This window comes from Rattus norvegicus, chromosome 2 (assembly GCF_036323735.1).
Source record: "Rattus norvegicus strain BN/NHsdMcwi chromosome 2, GRCr8, whole genome shotgun sequence".
Lineage (NCBI taxonomy): Eukaryota > Metazoa > Chordata > Mammalia > Rodentia > Muridae > Rattus > Rattus norvegicus.
In genome coordinates this window covers 112,908,120-112,930,226 of record NC_086020.1, presented here as the reverse complement: position 1 = coordinate 112,930,226, position 22,107 = coordinate 112,908,120, and the positions used below count along the sequence as shown (strand labels likewise).

Here is a 22,107-nt window from a genome sequence, read left to right as displayed (position 1 = left end):
TCTCTCTCTCTCTCTCTCTCTCTCTCTCTCTCTCTCTCTCTCTCCAGGTCTGAGAAATAGCTAGAGCACAATGGTTGGCTGATGGTCCTTAACCAACTGTCACTCTAAGGAAAGGAAGAGGGATAGCCTCCAAGGAAGGGGAAAGATTTTCCCAACAATTAACTTCTGGCTGAACACTATTTTTATTCAATGTGAAAAAGAAAATAAGGATAAAGGAGGGAGATTTGTGTTGGTTTGCGTGTCCCCCATTACTGGAAATTGTTTCATGTTCCGAGGGCTTTTTACTATTTCTGTGTCTACTTTGAAGTTCCCACACTAAACGATATTCTCAGATTTTCTCATGGATTCTGAACAGTCTGGAGTCTGAAAACACTCTATCAGTAGCACCTCTCAGCTCTAATATCCTCATATCTCCCATCCCCATGTCCTTTCCCTGCCTTTTCCTACTCCAGAATCCCACAGCATCTGGTCTACTGCATATGAGCACCTTACTGTGTATGTGTGCAAGGGTGCACGCTCCTGAAACAGCACATGCCTCGTGATGGACTTCCTAACTGTAGCCCAGTGAAGACTCCCACTCCAAGCTAGGATTGTTTCAAAAGAAGAAAAAAGTATACTTAAGCTGGTATAAGTTAGTGCAAGGGTCTGTGAGGCTCCATTAGAGTACTGAGATAGATCTTGCAAAGTGAATTCAGGCATGCTGGAAGATAACCTCATTACTGCTTCTTTGGAATCCATCATAACTCTATTTATGCTTATTAATGCAGAATCCTAAACTGGGACCCCTACAGTCTTATATATACCTGGTATTCTGATTAGTGTTTTGACAACTTGATACAAACTAAAGCTATCTGGAAAGAGGAAGCTAGGTTAAGAAATACCTTCATTAGATTACCCATTAGCAAGTGAATCCATAGAGCATTTTCTTGATTTAAGATTGATATAGGAAGGTCCAGTCCATTGGGGGCATTGCCACATTGCACCCCTGTGAACACGGTCCCGTGTGGTATAAGAAAGTGCACTGATCCAGCATGGGAAGCAAGCCAGTAAGCAGCATTTCTCCTTGGGCTCTACTTCAGTTCCTGCCTTGTTTAAAGTTCCTGCCCTGAATTCCCTCGATGAGAAACAGCGGCATGGAAATCTAAGTCAAATAAAGTCTTCCCTTCCCCCAAATTATTTTTGGGTTATGGTATTTATAATAGCCATAGGAACTAAGACACTTGGGAAGGCAGGTTCCTCTGGAATTGCCCCACTGACATACTTACTTCAATATAGATGTAGTGCTTGCTGTTCTCTATGACATGGGTGTAGGCAGCATGGATAGATTCCTCGTGGTGCTTTATACCAGCAGACCAGTCAGCAGCAGATCGGAGCAACTACAAGACAGCAATCAGCAAGGAGTGTACATCAGACAACAGGGATAGTACTATTAGTGCCGATGCAGTGAAGTCACTCCTTCTAAATCAAGGACTGCAGAGGTTTGAGTCCCATGTGGTTTGAGGAAGACTTAGAGCACATCCCGAACACACCCTTGTGGTGGCTAATCTTGTCAGCTTTTCACGTCTGGGAAGAATGAACTTCAACTGAAGAACTCCTCCATCAGATTCCCCTGCTGAGCATTTTCGAGATTTCTAATTGAGGCAGGAGGGCCCTGCTTACTGTAAGCAGTACCACACCTAGGCCAGTGGGCCTGAGCTGTGTTTAAAAGGCATGCATATGAGTAAGGAAGCAAGCAAGTAAGCAATGTTTCTCCACAGTTCCTTCTTCAGTTCTTGTTTGGATTCCCCTGAATGATGGACAGATTCTGCTTTCTCCCCAAGTTGATAATAGCCATGGCATTTATCATAGCAACAGAAGAGCAAACTACAACAGCAGTCTTCCATCCAGCCTTGCTTTCATTCAAAATGTGATGACTCGACTTGTGGTTCCTACGATGGATACTTCAAAGACTTATTTAGGCCACTACAATTAACATTGCCCTCTTTCCCTATCACAGTCCTTCGACTGCACATGCTATACAGGTCAAGGCCCTTGATGCATGGCAGAGATTAATGACTGTGAAGTATATCTCAACAAGCATCAGGCCTAATAAACAGTCTGTAGCTGTTTACTAATGATGCCAAGTACATGGACATGTGTGAAGTGGAAAAACGTAACCATGAACACAAATCAAATTAAAATGATCCAGGAAATAACATGACCTCCGAGGAACTATGTTATTAGTCAGCAGATAGAAATAAAGATTAAACAAGTTTCAACTCTAGGTCTGTTTAAACTCTTGGTAGATGTTATTGCCAAATAGTGTAACCGTGAGACCCCGAGAGTGCAGATGCAGTGTAAAGGTCCTTAGAGCACACATCCTCATTGCAGGCTGCAGCTCTGCAGACAAGCTGGCCCCTGGCAGCACACAATGGGAAGACAGCCGCACAGCTCCAGGTATACCATTAGCACCATCCCCTTGACCATTTCAGTGCCTTGGAGGCTCATTCCCTCTCCTGAACAACTGAGCAAACAAGAGTGGCTCTGCCAAGTTTCAGGCTTGAATTTATAAGCAACCATAGTGGGAACATCCTTGCCTTCCTGAGATCCAGAAACCTACACCTTCTTCCTCTCAGACTTGCTCTGATTCAAAGACTCAATAAAACTCATGCGTGAAAGATAAAATTAGCAGCAGGCAGATGTCATAGCAGGTGTCAACTCAAATGTCATATCCAGTCAATTCGGAGTGCCTTCCGAGCAATGATGAAAAGGAATTCTTGGGGGAAGGTACACTAATAGATAGCTCAGGGTTGATAAGTCATGCCTGCCAAGGAAAGAAAGCAGGGATCAGATAGCTGTCATTTTCCATGAAGGACAGGTAATCAATGCCATTTAAATGTTTAAAGTTGAGCTGTATAACCAGAAAGCACACCCTATGTATGGGACAGACCATACACCAAAGTGGAAGGTCTCGAAATTCTTACAACACCTAAATATAGGAAGTTGCCCAACTCCCAAGTGTTTAGCGTCATCAATCCCATTGCCCAAGTCCAAGTTCATAGCTTGCACTCACAAAGGAAAAGTCACTTAATTAAAAACAGTCAGGATCTGGGACAAACTTGAAAGTTAAATTTTAAGCAAGAGGGGAAAAAATACTACTTGGGATGATTAACCATTTACTCTCCTGGTCAGTCAGAACCTGCCTGTCACCACGAGAGTAACTGAAAGTGATGGATTTCCTTTTGGCTCGGCCTGCACTTTTGCCATTGGAGCCCTGAAGTTGTAGAAAACCACCCTAATGGCTTTCCATCTTTGATAGTTCAGAAAGTGCTGTCAGTGGTCACAGACATCAACACGCGTTGACTGATCTCTGTTGGTTTTCAGTTTAAGAATCACTCTCCCCTCTTTGTGGGATTGACCTCGCCATCTTGTCTAATGCCTCTAGTTTTAAAACTATATAACATAGACTAGCTTCAGGCTATCCCCTCACGTGCACATAGGGGAGCCTCCAGGCCATCCCCTCAAATGCAGAAAAATACTGGAAATGTGCTCATAATGAACTCTAACCCACACTTATCAGACCGCACATTTGAATACACAACTTGAAAATGTAGAAAAAAAATGTTATAGATCTGATTTGATGGTTTAGGGTCAAAATCGTAACTGGGAGTGGAAATTTTCCCCTGTACAGTGTCCTATTTTTTAAACATAAAATAGCCTTCTCATTAGTCACAATTCTTGCCCTCCCATATGATGGGCCTAAGATGAATTTATAAAGAACAGAAATGTATCTTGCAGGAAAACCTTTAGGACATTCCTAGCATCTCTCCCAAGTTTCTTTTTTCCTTTCTCACCAGAATGCTTTTAATTCCTATAAATTCAATGTGTGTGAGTGGTATGTATGTGTGTATATGTGTATGTATATACATGTGTATATACATATATATATTTATGTGTGCATATATACACATGCATACACACACATATATATCCATTGATATAATATATATATCTTGATTCAGTGTTAGTTCCCTAAGTGTTCCAAGTGAATTATGGACAAAGATCATGCCCACACACTGTGTGTGTGCACATGGGTGCATGTGTGTGTGTGTGTGTAGCCATCAGGCAAAGGTTGGCATTCATTAGTGTAGTTATCCCCAGGTGTCAGAGTCCAAAGAGAAAAGAGAAGTGCTCCTGCAGTTGAGCCTCACTGTTCTACTCTGGGCTAAAAATGAACATAGTCAAGGAAGTGACAACATTGACCTAATGGGCTGTCTCCTCCACAAGCTCCTTCCTTTCTAGCCCCTGTGATTGAGTGGCTACTGCTCAGTTGGCCAGGCAATTGCACAAGAAAAGCCTTTTTACTGGAACCAAAGTAAGAAGTCAGTCTTGAGGTTGAAGGAGAGAAAGAAAAGAGAGTGTTTAAAGGATGAGACTCCAGAGAGGTGTTGGGTGGGGGCAGATGTGTATAGCTGGAGATACAAAAGGAAGACAGGCAGTGGGAGATGGTCCTGAAGGATGTGACAGATGGAGCATTGTCGCCTTGCTGGGTCTCTGGGTCTACAATCAGCCTGGGACTCACTGGGTACAGTGCCTACTGTCAGCACTTACAACCTCAGAGCTGATGTCAGATTTGCAAGGAATCATTCCCATCCCTGACTCACTTAGGCTGTTTGGTTGGTTGTTGGAGACAAGGTCTAATTCTCTAGACAAGGCTGGTCTTGCACTGGTGGGCTATCCTCCTGCCTCAGCCTCTCACATGCTAAGAGGAGCAAGCACTCCCGTGTCTGTATCATTTCCTCTTGTTTTAAGCTACCAGACTTTAGTTTCATTATCTTCAAAGACAGGGACTGGATAGAACTACTTATAAGCGATAAATGAGGAATCCACAAAAGTCCAACTGTGTGCTGGACAAGGAGCTGACCAAGACCTGTGCTCACACAGGCTGATCCATGAAGACCTGTGTATGGAAGAACAGCTGGATGGGTGAACACAGCTGCTTCCTCTTGCCTGTCTCTCATAGTCAACTGGTACATAGCTGTGACCATGATATCCCAAAGGATCCATGAAAGGAAGAGAGTCGGCACTGGTTTGTGGTTTCAGAGGTTTTAGTCCATGGCAGATCAGTCCATTGTTTCTGGGCCCTGGTGCAGCAGAGCAAGGGGCAGGACCATGTGGAAAAGCAAATTGCTCACCTCATGATGGTCAGAAAGCAGACATAGAGGAAGGCTCAAGGACCAGGTATAACCTGCAAAGGACCATCCTTGATAACTGCTTCCTCTAACGGGAACCTGACACACAGTTTCCAGCACACCTCTTTAGATAGCATCACCAGCTAGACAGTATTATACTCAGACCCTAGCACGCCCCCTTCCTAAATGCACCTACTGTGTGCCATTTGGACATTTCACCCAACTGTGGAAACAACATTCCAGGAGTATAATTTAGATGCCATTTACTAGCCAATAAATTTTCTTTTCCTTTTTTTTCTCTTCCCTCCTTCACTCCCCCCTCCCTTTTGTCCCCATCTTTGCAGGAATTTCAGCATGATTGTCTAAGAGATGGTTTCATTGGTAAACAGACAGATTTAATACAATCAACTCCACATTGGTGCTGACATACATTGGTCATTTTCATTGACCTTAAAGACGGAAAGTGTCCCATGTCTTAATGTATCTCAACTAACAGTGGGAGTGGCTAGCACCTAGTCTGTTCTTATATAGAAAAACCAGATCTTTTCTATCCTCCGTGAGCAGGCAGCATGCCTACCCACCTCTCCCCATGTGTGTGTCCCTTTCCCTGCTGTGTCTTCTCTGAGTGTCCTGGGATGGCTTCTAGACTCTCAGTACTAAAGAGAGCCACACAGAGATGTTTGTAGAAACTTCTGGAGTGAGTTCTCATGTCTGGGTGACTTTCTCAGAAGTAACTGTTTGGTGTGGTTCCCTTCTCCTTAACCTGGCCATACTGTAACCCCTCTGTGGAAGGGTGTGAACTGTATCTACCGAAGAAGACAGTCATGGATTTTCCTCATTATTTACTTTACCTAGTCAAATATTCTTTTTCTCCATTTCAAAAAATATATGTGACATAAGTATTTTTACTAAGAACCCATCTAGTGACCTATTCATAAAATGTCAACTTTGTTGCAAACTTTTGAAAGACTAGAGCAGTGGTTCCCAAGGTGCAGGTTGTAATCCCTTTGGGGAGGGGGTTTGAGGGGGGATTGACCCTTTTATAGGAATCCTATACCAGATATTTACATCAAGATGCATAACAGTTGCAAAATTACAGTTACGAAGTAGCAATGAAAATGATTTTATGGTTGGCAGTCACCACAACTTGAGGAACTGTATCAAAGGGTCACAGCACCAGGAAAGTTGAGAGCCACTCGCTGCCCTAGAGGAAGCATCAAAGTGCAGACACTGATGAAGGAACACAGAGCCATTTTCTAGTGGCTGATCTTTGTTTGTTTCCTGTTTTGAGACAGGGTTTTATGTACCACAACTAGATTGGAACTCATTACATGGAACTGACTTTGACCTTCTGTTCCTTCTGCTTCTGCTTCCCCAGTGCTAGGATTACAGCAGTGAACCACCATGCTTTGTTTAATTGGCGGAGATTTTCCTATGTGCAGATAACATGTTTTGACCAAGTCTACCCCTCATTCCCTCTCTCGAGTTCCTCCCCTACCCACACTTCCCAATCTCATGTGGGTGTTTTTGTTTTTTGTTTTTGTTTTTGTTTGAGACCCATTAAGCCCACTTAGCACTGCCAGTCTATTTCTGGGTGAAAGCCATATACTAGAATGTGGCGTGCTCAGTTCTAAACAGAACAACTGTGTCTTTTGCACACCAAAGAGCAGTTGCATATATGAACTTCCTCTGGTGGTGACAACATGCACAAGACCAAGGCCAGACAACGTCCTACATGGAGCGCTGGAGGGACTCACAAAACTGAGGCAATATTGGCAGTCGACAGCTCCTGGGAGAGAGTTTTCTTTAGGGATTGTGTGGTTGTCCAGATAGAACCTCAGGCCTTAATGAGCACGAAGCAGGGGCTGTGCCCACGGAACTATACAGAGCTCCACAGCCGTTTTAGTGCTTTGCATGCATTAGCTTTTCCACGCATCCCTATTTATCACTGGCCCTGTGGAGTGAGTGAGCAGGGTTATTAGCCCTGAGTTATAAAAGAAGAAAATGTGTTCAGAGAGCTGAAGCAGTTTCCCCAAGGCTGACAGCTAGTAAGCATCAGGGCTTGACCCAAGAACCGACCTTTTCGTTGTTATCATAATGCTTATTTACAAGTAAGAATAGGCCTCTCTGCTATGTAATTAAATAAACTGTGCTCTAAAACCTCAGTGAAGGGTGCTGAGACCATAACTCAGTCGGTAATGATTGCCTGCTGTGCAGAGCCCTCGGCTCTGTCCCCAGAACCACATAAACGGGTGGTTTATGTGGCACATCCCTGACATCTCAGTACTCTGGAGATGAGGGAAGGAGGGTCGGAAACTCAAAGCCATTTTGCCTACTTTCTATGGCAGACGAGAGGGTGGGAATTTTGAAAACACAACACTGAATTCTTTGAAGATGAAATAGTGAATACAAAGGCCAAACATCTACTTCTTTGTCCCTTTGTGGGTTCTCTGGAAAATAAACGGTGATAGAGCTATTGTCTCCCTTGTCCAAGGACCTGGGTTCAATCCCCAGTGTCCCATGGAATGAGGCAAGCAACAGGAAGGCAAGAGCTGGCCAGATCCCTGCTTTCTCCCTGTAAGCAGTGGACAGCCACGATTCTGGAAAAAGATCTAGAGATGGATCTAGCAGGAACGAACAAGAGGTGAGGGGCAGAGTAACACGGGTCGGAACGGAAGAACAGAATGAAGCAAGGGGAGAGAGATTTTTGAAGTGTCTGCTTATCTAGACAGTCTTCTCTTCAGAACTACAGTTATGTCAGCTGAAAACCTGAACAACTCTAGATTTCTCTAGGCCTCAGGCTTCTTTAGTAGGGCAAAAAGCCCTATAAGAAAAATAACACAAAAATTACAAAATAAATATATGTCTTTTTTTTTTTTTTTGAGAAAGGGTCTTGTATATCCCAGGCTAGCCTTGAGCTTACTCTGTAGCCAAGGATAACTTTGCATTTCCTAACTTCCTGTCTCCTCCACCTGACTTCTGAGACTACAGCTTGTCCTGACACGTTGGGTGTAAGGGATGCTGAGAAGCAAACCCAGAGCTTCACACACACTGGCCATCTACTAGCAAAGCTATAACCCGAGCCCTGGGTACAAGCGTTGAGAAAGGCTGAGCAGTGAGTCGTCCTAACCCAAAGGCAGGGCCCAGAGCAGACACTGAATATGGGCTCCTTAAAGGAGACAGTTCATTCTCTCCTCATGGGATTAACTTTTCCAGGAAGTAATCCTCAGTCTGGGCACTGAGAGGATAAAACCATTCACTATAAAAATACTAGGTTTGAGGATTAGAAGGATAAAAGAAATGATTAACACGGAGTTAAAGAGCTCGTGAATAATGCATTTTCTACTTTGGTGTCCTTGTGATTCCAGTAGCCACTCTCTGACAACTACCCATGTGCCCAGCTGTACCTATAATGTTGTAATTCATTTTCATATTTTCATTTGCTCTCCAAGATCCACCAAAATAGGCTTCATTTTCAAGCTACAAGTTCTAGCAATGGCTTTTATTTAGTGATCAACACAACTACTTTAAAAGTCAGGGCGTGAGGTTGGGGATTTAGCTCAGTGGTAGAGCGCTTGCCTAGCAAGCACAAGGCCCTGGGTTCTGTCCTCTGCTCTTGGGGGGGGGGGTGCTGTGGGGTGGGGTGGGGGGTCAGAGCGTGCAGGCTTTGAGCTTTCTGAGGGCTCTAAGCTACATCAGGTGGAGTACAAATAAAAACAAAACAAGATGCTTAATATAGTATAACAGCCTTCATTTATTGAATGAAAGAGGATCTGAAAGGCATTAAGATCTGGTTCACGGGCATCATAAGGTTTCCCAGTAAGGAAAGAGGCCCCGGGGTGGCTGAGATGATCTGCTGAACACTCAACACTGTCTGAGCCCTCAACACTGTGGCAGCTGCCTCAGGATCCTGTGTTTTCCTGACTTGATGGCTGTCTTAGCTGACAACTCCCCAGCGCTCCCAAAGTGCTGCCTAAGGAACTTTTTCACCTCTTTATCACGGCTGCTCTCCAACATGGTTTGCGTCACACAGAACAGACATACTGTAGAGCTGTGGGAGCATTCCTCTTTGGTGACCTCTGCTCACATACTGACCCACCAAGTGTGACACACTCCCATTCCTTTCTAGAGATGACATCAATGACATTTAACTCATTTTCTTTCACTCTAGCTCCCTGCCCCTAGTTTCCAATGAGTCTGTCTTTCCTCAATTTTGTCTTGTCTCTTCCTCTCACTCCTAGCTCGCCCCGTGGTGGCATTAGCACTTTTGGAGACCTTCGCTGTCCTGGCTCTTACTAGGGAGCTCTTCATATGTGTGAGCCTCGAGCTCCAAAGCATCTATTCAGACAGAAACAGGAGAACAGAGTGAGAAATCCACTACCCAATATAGGATACCCTTTGGAGAGGCCCCGTGGCAGGCCAGTTCTTTGGTGGCTTTCTGGAACGTTAGCATCAGAAAGGCACCACCAGTCCCAGTGACTCCTTGTGGCATTCCACAGGGGAAAGGCAGTTTAGGAAAAGATGCAGCATACATCTCCACAGGTGATGGGCAAGGGCAAGGTCACTGGGCTTCCAGGGCCACCTTGAGACCCTTCTAGCCCCACACCAGCTATAATACCTGCTTCAAGGGCTGTGGTTTGCAGCCGGTGGTCTCTTTCCTCAGGGGAAGAGACCCTGCCCCTCCTTGTTAGCAAGCTCTTAGTGCATCCCAGTGAGTTGCCAAGGGAATTTTCCAATCTCATTGCTTTCTCTTTCCAGAAAACTGTTTCCAGAGATAGCAAAAGCAGTTTTTTTTTCTCTCCCTTCTCAGGATGAAAATGTTGACTTACAGTGTAAACAGATGGTGCTTAAACATATGCTTATATAAACATATGGTCCTTAAACATGTTGGCTGAGTCAGTGAATGATTTGAATGAGCCTTGATATAATCAGCAGTACATAGAATTTTAAATTATCATATATGTTTGTAGTGGCTTAAGCTCTCATGCTAATTATGTTACCCAAAATCCTGTTTGCAGTGTCCTACACACAGGACTAAAGGAAGCCTGTCCCCAGTTGGTTTTTCACTGCTCAATAGTTACTGGTGGCCAATGGATGGGCAAGGAGACAGAGATGGAACTTTTAGGATTCAGGAGACTTGATCAGGGAAGAGGAAGAGGATATCACACCATGACAAGAGAGTAGAAGACGACCACACTGGAAAGGTACAGGTGCAGGAAGGGGAGACAGCCGACATGTAGGTGCAGGGGGAAAGCAGCCCTCAGGAGGGCTGCCCAGCAGGGTCCAGGGCAGCAAAGATAAAACACAGATTTAGTAAGTACTAAGTCAGGAATATCGGAGGGGAATGTGTTAGCCACATGAAATTTAGGGAGTGGCCCACCCATTGAGCTGTTTAAGGTATTTAAAATATACGGCTGTATATGTGTGTCTTTCTTTAGGGAATCCAGAACATTTATTTGGGCAGGTACAGAGGAGCCACATGCACCCACAGGGAGGGTGTGAAGGTCAGAGGACAGCCTACAGGGTCTTTTTTTCTACCATGGGAGGGCAGTATATCAAATTCAAAGTCATCAGGTTTGGTAGCAAGCACTCCCCACCCCATGACATTTCACCTGCCCAGGAATAATACATTTCTAACCAACATTCAACAGAAGCTAAATTTGCTAAGGTGACTACCACACCAACTTTCACGCAAGTTTAAATCTTAAATCCTGGGTTTTTTCTTAATGCCAATATCCTAATTTCATCTTCCAGAATGAATTAAGTTCTCCTTATTCACATACAACAAATGTGGCTCATAAAATATTCATCAACGTATATGCAAATATATAGCTCTCTGTGCCTCCAAGTTTAAAGCATTAATGTCTTTTTAAACTGGGATGACAAACATCTACCTCAGGTACTTTTCTCAAGTGGTTTGTCCTTTTTATACTTTCTTTGTGTGTTTGCATGCATGTGGGTGTTCAGGTGAATTGCCCTTGTGTGGGTGGGTACACATGGACGTATGTTTGATCGCTGTGGAGGCCACAGAACAAGCCTGAGTACTGTTGCTATAGAGCCATCCACCTAACTTTTTGAGACAGGATCTGTCGTTGGCCTGGAGCTCACTAGGTTGGCTGGCCAGTGAGTCAGAGGGATCCTTGCATCTTCCCCTCCCCAGTGCAGGGACCATAAGCATGCACCACCACACCCAGATTCTTTACATGGGTTCTGAGGCTCAAACTTAGATCCCCCTTATCCAGCGTTACCAAATGAGCTACCTCCTCGGCCCTGGCTTGCTCTTTTTACCGTATTATTTTGTCTCTGTTGTAATACATTATTTCTGGCAGGCCTCTGCCTGTGTTCCCACACTGTGCAAAGTAACAGATTTAGACACTTCATTTTAAAGGCATATTCACTAGGATCCCTGTCTGAATTAGGTCAGTCCACACTGGTGATGTGAACAGCAGACAGGATGCTGGGTACCTGCGTAAACAGTGCTTTTGGTGGCCCGTCTGCATTCTGTCTATGGGGAGCTTGAAGACATATGAGAGGCCATTGATAAAGACCCAACTGAGTTCCATTGAGCTGGAGTTTGAATCTACCCATCAGTACGGGGTAGCCCTGGATAAGCCTCAGAGTCCCACTGAGCATGAGTTTTCCAGTTTATAATTTGAGATGGCTGGAACGGAAGCTGTAAAATGTGACTCTCTTAAACAACTTCCTATTCTTTTAAAAGAGCCTCTAAAAGGTAGTTGGTTAATTAAGCACTAAAATTCAATTGAATGAGAACTCCCTTCCCAGACTCCACATTCTGCCTCATTCCTGGTGAGTAAGCAGCCAGAGCCCAGGTTTACTATGTACGCATTGCTAACATCACTCCTCAAGGAATCATGGGGAATCATGGGGAGTCATGAGAACAGCTATACCCAGCACTGGGTCCATTCATAAGACACACACAGGGGTTTAAGAAAGATAGCAAACTGAACCCATTCACAGTAAACGCAACACCGAATTTTCAGATCCGTTTAGGTGGCTACAGAAAAATGCCTTTAGGCAACTCTGAACTGAAGGCAGCAGAAAACTGGCACGGTCACGGTGACGTCACTCAGCACGTTGCTCACCTGTGCTTTGGCGTGGACGGCCCCTGGCACCTGATACCTCAGCTCATGCGCTGTGGCTTGAGACTTTGGGAGCAGGAAAGGATAAGAAAGGGAACGATATTTTGGCTTCATAATCTGAAACAGAAAAGGTGAATTCAAAAATGACCGGAATGAGCAAAGAGGTCCCTTAGTCCTGACTTGTGAGAACCAGAAGAACTATTAATAGATGTTTCTAAGTTAAAAGCTGAAAGCTGTCTTTGCTCTCTGCTTCCAAATTTCCCTCTTTCACCCTTGCGTTCATACGGTATTTACCATTGAGTTCATACTTGTGTTCAAAGAGGATTCGATACAATCCAAAGTTATGAAGATAGATAATTGGGAAAGTGAAATTCTTATTGTGTGGATATGTTGTACCTGTCTTGACGCTGTAATTAGGCGCTGTTTCATTTTAAACAACTCCACAGTAAAATAGGACTAAAACTCATAATTAGATTCATATTACTCAGGAATTCAGGGGATCATCTGCCACCCAGGCCTGAGAGGCCTATACAGTAAGACCCTGTCTCAAAAGCATTGTCTTTAGTACTATTAATTAGCGTTTTAACTAATTCTTGCTGTATTTGAACCATTAGAAGTGATGCGGAAATACTGTTTCTGGGAAAAGATTTTATATCTAAAACTAGTTTTTGAGTGCTGTGTTAATTTATCCTCTTGGGAGCTGGGCATGGGAGTAGAGAAAAACCTGACTGAATGTTAGCAGTGTTTTTATTTTTGACAGTACAGTAGATTAAAAGCAATATTACCTTACTTATTCCTTTATCCTCCTCCAAATTGACATTTAAAATACTCTACCAATTTTTTGTAACTTTCCCATGAATGATAAGTAAATTGATACTCTAAGTTGTTTACAGAAGTAACTCAGCTAACTCCCTTTTCCAGATTATCAGTGGAGAGGGACATCATTACTTCAAGTAATGCTGTGGCCCCTTAACAGACCAATTACTTGACTGGATTTCTGCACATTGAGGTCTTGCTGTTACAGTGGTGGCTTGGAAGTGGGTTCCATCTAAAGAAAAGAGATAACTCTGCCTCATCCTGCTTTCCTTGCTCAGAGCCTGCTTCAGTCCTGTACCTGCACAGGGCCAGGCAGGCCAGGACTGGAAGGGACTTTACAGTTGGAGTCCCTCATCTAAACAAGCCCTGCAGATGCTATAATAGCTGTCTACTGGTCCTGTCTCTGCAAATAATTGACACGTATGTCTACCAGGTCCAAAGGTTTAAATTCACAGGCTGTGATCACATCTACCCCTCTGCATCTGAAGCTGACTATCATAATATTCTGAAAACTGTTTTCCTTTTCTGTAGAGTTGTGAAGCCCAGCACTATGACAATGAGATCCCCAACAATAGATGGTGTCACAGAATGTAGCCACAGCAGCCTTTCCTGCCAACCCTCTGAGCTTCTCCTTGGCCAGGGACCGCCCTTCTTTGTGTAGGCCGGGGCACGGAAACGTCAGTACCTTTGTGAAGTTCCAGCGCTGGATGAAGTGTCGAGCCACGTCACGAGCTGCCTTTCCGTGAACCACAGAACCAATGTCATGCCAAGGCATCCGGGGGGTGGAGTACCTGTCGATGAAATCTGCCCGGCAAGGACCCATCACTAAGTTTGGTGACAGGGACAGGACCCCTCTTATCTCAACTAGGAGATCATGGTATTCCTGATCAGGGGAAACACAGATCTTCAATCATCCCCCTACCTCTCTACCAACCCTAATATATGCTTTCGTTTTGCTCAATATTGATCTGTAGACAAGATGTAAATCGGTACAAATTTATCTAAGCCTGCCTGCTTGATATGATTTTCTTTGGGATCTGTGGAAATTACAGGTTATATACATAATACTATACTATACTATACTATACTATACTATACTGACACCTTCTTAGACATATGAATATAATCATTATCTAAGATACATCCCTCTAGTGAAGGAAGATGGAGAGAATTCAAAAAGACATAATCAAAAGACTACCTTCTTTGGAGAATGTTAATTCATTACCATAAAATATGCCTGTGAGAAATTTAGAGATTTAAATTTTTTTTTCTTATCACTACAACAAAAAGCTCATATGGGTATGAAACAATCAGATCTCCAAAATTTAACCAAAATTTCACAGACAAAATAGAACAATAATGAGATTCTAAGACCCTTATTGAGGATCTGTAGGTGGTCAATGGCCAGGGAGGGAAGACATTTCTTCAGTCGTGTAGAAAGTCACCTGTGCCCCTATGAGTTACTCCTTATCCCTGCTCTTGTAAGCAAACCTAATTAAATTCTCTGGACCATCAAAAGACAGAAGGGTTTCTCATTGGTAGAGAAAGGGGGTTAGTGGAAACAGGAGAGAGGAAGGGGTAATAGACAGGGATAGATATAATCAAAATACTTTATATACATGTATGAAAATATCCTAATGAAACATTACTATATATAATACATGCAAATCAAAAATTTTAAATAAACAAAACAGATGGCCCTTAGATCATGCACGTGCATACTTCTGATGCCCCAAAGTGAAAAACAGAATAGAACCTGCAGTCGTCATCACCCCCATACTCACCAGCAAAAGGTTTGTCCAGTTGAACCCAGTCCTTGAAGACAAAGTTGCAGTAATCCTTCCCATGCCAAAACCTAGTCTCCCCATGGAGCTCTCCCACTCCTGTCTGCACACTTCGGATGGAGCCGGTGTCTGTGAACATGCAAGATTGGCTCAGAGACTGAGAGATGGGTAGGCCCAGAGAGGAACCTCCTGGTTCCTTATTAGACACTTAACACTCGCTCACTTTTCTTTCTGAGTCCTTACCAGGATGGCCTATGCCCATTTGATCAAGAACTATCATCATACCATGGAATTTAACATTCTTGTCAGTTGAACAGCTTCTTCTCAAAGCCTAACATGTCAGGAAAAATGGCCCACAGAGTAAACTATAAAGAGAGAACTCCCTAGGCCGGGCTCCAGGAGAACACTGTAGCCAGGGGAGGATAGACTACACCAGTCAGAGACAACAGGACCCAAGGCTACCTCTTCCCTTACCAATACAGTGGATACCTCAGGCATTCCAACTCAAAGAGCACGAGTCTCATGTTAACAGGCAGCCCATGTTCCAGCCCCACAATTAGCGAGGTCCATGACACCAAGCTTTTAACTTTTGGGGTCATAAGGCCTTAGGTAAAGAGTATGAATCAGACTAGATGACAACTAAGAACTTTCAACCTTTAACATCCTATATTCCTAAAATCACAAACATCATCCATAAAAATATGGCAGGCAGAAGCTTACAATCAAGGCACTAAAGCAGCAGTAGCGTTCCACAAAGAGCCGAATGGACCACTCTATTTAAGAACAGATACCTCACGTTAAAGCTTTGGGGATGTGTCAGCCATGAGACAATAAAGCAGGGAAGAACGGAACCGGAATCACATACAGTGCTTGGCACAGAGATGTTAGCCACATAGGTGTGCATGAGGGTTGGGGGGCAAGAACGATTGTTAAATAATGAAACCACTTGAAGTAGTCAATGAAAGGCCACCACATTTTACCACTCCATATCACCTCAGGAACTGTCTTTGTAAAAGGCTGAGTTGTTTAAAAACCTCTCTAGAACCACCTACTGTGTAAGGTGGTTATGTGCTGAGGGATTAGTGTGTGCAGGAATTGCTTCCCAAGCTGACAGCCACCTGTCTTTTGATTCCTTGTTTTCCCTTGGCTTAGTCCCTGGCTTCACCTGCTTTATTTTTTCATTGTGTTTCAACAGGTCAATCTGCCTTGCCTCTGTGCTGTTTGCATGTTACTTACCCATTCTGCATAGAATGTTCTTCCCTCCCTTTGGCCTGATCTCTTAGTCATTCCTCATGAGCCATATCAGCCTGGTTTCAAAAGACAGAGCCAACTCTTGCAGGGAGTGGCATCAATGACACCTATGGTGTCCTGTCTGAAAACCACCTAAGGCCTCTGATCCAAGCCATGTAATCACATAAACTCGGAATGCATATCCCTCCTCCAACAGTCGATAAAGAGTAGGCACTGTATCCCTTCACCTCCTGCTGGAGCTCCCAGCATTCAGGAAGTAATTAGAAGATGTTTGCAGAACAAATATTATTGTGTAGTTACCACACACAGCTAATAATTCGATCTCAGAATTAATTAACTTTCCAAAGGTTGTTGGAAATATTGTGTACAAATGGTTTAAATTGTCAATGTCAACAAAACCAATGGATGTTTGAAACAGACTTCTGTTATCTTCTGCCAGCCACTGGCTTTCCTGCTATGTATGCCTAAAGGAAAGAACACAGGTAACCTGTCGTGGCCCTATAGGCTTCTCATATTGAGCATGGTATATGTTGGGGAAGGGGTGTGGGAGAGGGGAGTACATGAGGGACAGAAAGAGTGAGAACATGAAATAGATAAGTCAAATTTACAAAACATAGACACAGAGAAATGGTTCAGTCAGTAGATAAAGGTACCTGAGGCCATGAATCAGTCCTTGGGACTCATACGGTAAAAAGAAAGAACTGGATCTCCCAAAATGTTCTCTGATCTCCACAGCCCTCCAGTGCCCTGCACACACACATGTGTACTCCTCCCAAGACCCCCACATAGTTCCATAAAAAATTAAGAAACACAAACAAGTAATTATTAAGTTTGAGATACAGTATTAGTTGTGTGTGGTGATTACAAATATGTCCATATATATGGTTCATTTTCATCAATCTGAGAAATGAAGCCAAGGTTTTAACATGTACACTCATTGAAATATTATGAGAGCCAGCTATCATTTGGAAAACAAAAGGAAAGTAAATTTCTAGTCTTAAGAAAATGACCCTGGTAGTAACCAAATTCAGATGCCCACAGTTCAGATATGCTTTTGTTACTAGGCCAGGCTCAAGGATTCCAAGCAATCCTTCTAACAGCACACAGAAGCAGCCAGACACACACACACCTCTGTGAACTGACCCTGAGGCACCATCTCTGGCTCCCAAATGATGTCATCACAATTGCAAGCCTCCTACTTGGGTATCTCCTGCCTGCCAGTTTTCTGCACCCCTGTCTGTCAGCAGCTAATGTTTGCAGCAGAGGCAGCTTCCCATTCTTTCCGGAAGTCACCTGACCTTGCTGTCACACCTAAGAGTAAAATTGCGAGCATCCTATAGCATCAATCCCTTCTAGGTTGACTCAGTTCCAGCCTTCCCAGGCCCCTGTGCTGCTCTCCTCTTCTCTGCCCAACTGTCTCCCTCACATCCTTCCCATCACCACTTCCCAAACTATAATGGAATTCTAATAATCCTTCTGGAAATTTCCATCTACTTTAGTCTTGAGCACATTGGCACAACCTAGTTGGATCAAGTATACTCTTCATGCATCTTTACCTTTGACCAACGTCCCCCATACTTTCTCCAGCGTTTTTTAGCCTGACTCACTAAAGCCTCCCTAAGGCTAGTCTTCCAGCCCAGTTCACATAGGTTAATCTTTAACCATAACCCCCTAGTTCCAGAACTCTAAAAACTCAATGGTATCTACATAGAGAATTTGCCATCAGAAACTTACCTGAACTGACTAGGTGCACTGGTCCACTCATGCTACACTATGCACCTATTCATGTATGTTCCCTGTGTTTCTGGGGCCTGATGGTAATTCCACATAACACAGGGTCTACATATAAGCTACGGACAGTAGGTTACCTTCCTAAACCCTAGAACATTCCAGTTTTTGAAGCACACCTGACTCCAGGGGTTTCTCGTAAACCTCTGAATGCTTAGGGCTGAGAAGTGAAAATAAATGCTTTTGGTATTTGCCAAATCTATGCCCTAAGATAAAACATTATCCTGAAACCACTTCTCTCTTTTCTTAGGCTACACCTTCCAAATGTTTTGTAGAAGGAGGACTTGAGCCCAGGACCTCACGCATGCTAGGCAAGTACTCCACTGATCGACATCCCCAACACCTTACTTTTCAGTCTATATTTATATCTAAGGATGGTTCCAACCCAAGTCCTGAATGAGTTGTGTGGTTTGGAAAAGGTACAGTCTTCAAACTTTGTAGCTTTCCAGTGGTGTATTAGGGTTTGAGATCTTATTTTGGCTCTGTTAAGATGGTTTCACTTGCAGCAGAGTACTGAGCGATGATGTTACCCCTGCGCTAAGTGGTAAAGTATTTTAAACTTTTCACTATCAACCAGCAGACAATACACCTTTTTTGTTCTTTAGTGTTCTTTTTGGTTGTTGTCTTGTTTTGTTTTTAGATGGGGCCCATTGAGCCCTAGTTGTCTTTAAACCCACTATGTAAGAACGGCTGGCCTTGAATTTGTTACACACCTCTGTCTCTGTCTCCCAAAGGCTAAGACTGAAGACACATGCCACCATGTCTGCCGGAGGTAAGCATCTTGAGGGAACTCAGAGAGTCTTATACATCCCTGTGTACTGCAGCCCAGACATGAGTCTCCAGAAGCCTTAGCTTTTCTATTACCCTGATCAATGTGAAATCTGCTCAGTATTACTTACAAAGGAAAGATCAGTGGATGCTTCCTAAATGGAAAGGGGATCAAATTTTGTGTTTAATACATTATCAAGCAAAGCAATATCAACCTGGACTTCAATGTCTTACTACATAATTCTGAAAAGAATAAAAAATTCCTTGAGAATAACTGAGTGACTTAAAAGCAATAATTACAAAGTCTACGATGGTTACTGACCTCACTAAGAGGGATTAAATTTAGTGCAGTCTCTCTGGTTAAACTCTGAAGTGGTCTCAACTGTACTCTGCATATTAGCCTCTGTGTGGCAAGACATCCTGGGAGCCCATTCTGTGTGGCTCTCTGTACATTAACACTCTCTACTGACTTCCCCAGAGCTGAAGTCCTTACAGGAGCCCACAAAGCTGCCTATAACCCACCCAGCCACTACCTTCTTGCTTTTCTCCCATCCTCACAGGCTTTCTAGAAGCTCCAAATCCTCCCCCCTGCCGTGGACTCTTAGAATTTGCTATTGATTCTGCTTGAGACACCTCCCCGGATGGCTTCATCTTCTCTTCCTCTTCCTCTTAATCTCCAGTTGAAACCCAGCTGTAAGAGTACCATTCTTTCTTCAGGTTACATAAAATATTTAATTCGTCCCTCTGCTCTCACCCCATTGGTCTCCGTGATAATTGTGTGCAACAATCTATCTGTGTGTACAACCGTGTCCTTATCACTCAGCTTGCTAACTGCATTTCATCTGTTACATTCGTTTCATCCATAGTCTTTAGGGCAGTGGTTGGCATGTCATAGGAGCTTAGCACATATTTATTCAATTAAGTACATGGGGAGGCTGGAGAGATGGCTCAGTGGTTAGCAGTACATATTGTATTTCAGGGGACTCAGGATTAAGCCTCCCCCAACCCCATTTCCTTATCATTTTCAGAGTCTAAAACCTGTGCTGTTTACTCCCTCTTTTTCTCTTAAACCAATCTTGTCTCCAGTCACTGAGTGGAGGAGACAGTGAACGCATTGCCAACAATACTTTCCACCAGCACCGGGTCCTCTGATCATCACGTGGGTCTCATGCCCTCAGCCAAGAGTTGGCCTAACGTGTCAGATACCTCTCTGCCTCCGTCCCACTTGCTCCATTGTATGCACCAAAGTACAGACCTCCTCTTCCACACTTCTGCAACCTTATTCCCCATCTCATTTGGAACCTCAATTATAAATCAGCAAACACACACACCAGAATGGACACTTTAGGACCTGCTCTTAATTTTTTCTTTAAGGCTATAGGTACCTCGGTCACCTCACTTTCCCAGAAGTTTCCAGCCCTAAGAACCTTGAGGCTCACACAGATACAAACAGATATAGGTGAAAATTGTCCATAAACCCATAGGTCAGTCAAGAACTAGCCTTATGATAAATGGCTAAGACATTTTCCATATGACGTTTTCCATTTTTAATTGTGTATCAATATTGTTAGAATTTACAAAACTACCAGTTACACTTAGCTTTGGTTTGTGACATGTAGTTAATGCCCTTAAAAACTGCAAGGTCTGGGTCCATGCTCAGCAGATAAAGGTGTTCACCACCAAGCCTAGAGACCTGACTTCAATCCCTTGACCTTACATAGATAGAGGAAACAGAAAACAACTCCTGCCACTTGTTCTCTGACCTCCACACAGATATCGCGGCCTATGCATATACATATAAGCACAGAAAAATCAACATATGATTAAAAATAAGTTAATAGCTGGGCTCCTGAAGAATGTTTGAACCACTCTTCAAATTCCAGCCTCACTGGTCAGGGGTCCTGGGGACTCATCCAGGCCTGTCAGCTGGGCTCCAGCTTTCTAATCTAGCAGAACAGAAGAATTCTAGCCTTAGGGTTGAGCCAATAACCAAGATGGATGGGTGTGTGCATTTCTAAGTTAGACACGTGAATACCGAGCACGAAGATGCTGATAAACTGGACTGCACTGGGCAAATCTCTCACCATCCTAGTCAAGTTCTCTTATCTGTGAAAAGGAGATCCGATCCCTGTCAAGCATCACAAGCATTTGAGGCAGTGCCCGAGCATTTGCACACTTGGCCTGTGACTTACTGTAGTGATTCTCCATCCTGAGATCGTTAGCCAAAACCTTCTTCATTCTCAGCTCCATAATTTGGGCTCTGATTAATTCATTCTTCAAGAATCTGATTCTTCCCATAAAATGTATCAGATAACATTTTTTAACCATCCCCATGTAACTAGTTCTATTCAAAAACTCTCAAGATTTTTCCAACAAACGATGTGGCCTTTTCCCCACCTTGCCTGGGACTCTGACTCAGTGCACCCTTTTAACACCATTCACATGGCTTAGCTGCAAGTGGCATTTCCTAGGGAACAGGTAAGACGTTGGCCTTTTCCATCCACAGGCCTTTGCTGGGTTCATTTCCTTCCCCTCCGACACCTTCCTATCCTCACCTACCTTCTCCAGGTACTGTCAGATCCAAGAGACAGGCTCCCTACTCAAAACATTTCCCTAGGTCAGCAAGAGGAAGTCCTTCTGCCTGGCACAGAGAGGGGCGTGTGTGTGTGTGTGTGTGTGTGTGTGTGTGTGTGTGTATGTGTGTGTGTGTGTGTGCCTGTACACCTTGAGCTGTTCACTGTGTTTCTCTTCACCGCTAGAGAGAGTAGGTCCTCAGATGTACAGAGCTTGCACTTACATGGAGCAAGTCCTACCTGCCATATGGACAAGAGGACTGAGCAGAAAGACGACATGGACACACACTCACTGTGGTCGTGCAGCAGAGGAAGCAGCAAAAGCTGAAGCCCATGGGGTTCTGACACTAGCCAGTCACTTACCAGCACTGTGCCTAGTGAGGCCCTGCTCAGACTCACTGGAAGGGCGAAAGAGTTTCAAGTGGGGCTTTAACCCATGGATTAAATTCTGATGACTTCTATAGTGGTTAAAATAACCTGGAGAAAGTTGAGAGTTCTTTTTTGTTTTACAAAGAAATGTATTTTCATATACACATCTATGTATCAAATTTTATAAACTTGAAAGCATGCTTAATCTTCTTCAGAACAAGCAGGTCTATAAAGTCAGCCATACGAGCTAGTGTGATTGAAAAATCACAGCACTTTAAGCAAGATTTGCAAAGAGTAGTAAATTCATACGATATAGGATATCTGATGTCTGCTGCTACAAGCTTCATATATCTCTGACTGAAAAAGATAAATCTATCCTATGAAAGGTTTATAAAGAATACGTAATGCTCTTTTTCTCTTTATAGCTTGGCATATTTTAGAAAGCTTTAGTCATTATGCGACCATCGAAAGTATCAATAGTGGCTAT

At 43.6% G+C, this 22,107-nt stretch overlaps 1 protein-coding gene and 1 long non-coding RNA gene across 5 annotated transcripts in view; one reads left to right on the top strand and one right to left on the bottom strand.

The window, feature by feature from the left end:
• The window catches only part of LOC120100789 (uncharacterized), a 38,671-nt gene extending 24,892 nt beyond the window's left edge, over nt 1-13,779 (top strand). The window contains exon 3 of the long non-coding RNA XR_010063795.1: nt 13,619-13,779. This is a non-coding gene — a long non-coding RNA (uncharacterized LOC120100789). The remainder of the gene's footprint in view (nt 1-13,618) is intronic.
• Pld1 (phospholipase D1) overlaps nt 1-22,107 on the bottom strand; it is a 198,038-nt gene that overhangs the window by 45,631 nt on the left and 130,300 nt on the right. For 2 of the 4 annotated variants that reach the window (XM_006232206.5, NM_001399082.1), the window contains 5 exons: nt 21,615-21,728; nt 14,872-15,000; nt 13,773-13,891; nt 12,275-12,388; nt 1,266-1,376 (listed from right to left, as the gene is read on the bottom strand). In XM_006232206.5, the coding sequence (XP_006232268.1) occupies nt 1,266-1,376; nt 12,275-12,388; nt 13,773-13,891; nt 14,872-15,000; nt 21,615-21,728 (587 nt within the window). The remainder of the gene's footprint in view (nt 1-1,265; nt 1,377-12,274; nt 12,389-13,772; nt 13,892-14,871; nt 15,001-21,614; nt 21,729-22,107) is intronic. The other 2 variants (XM_063281317.1, NM_030992.3) reach the window with 1 other exon arrangement.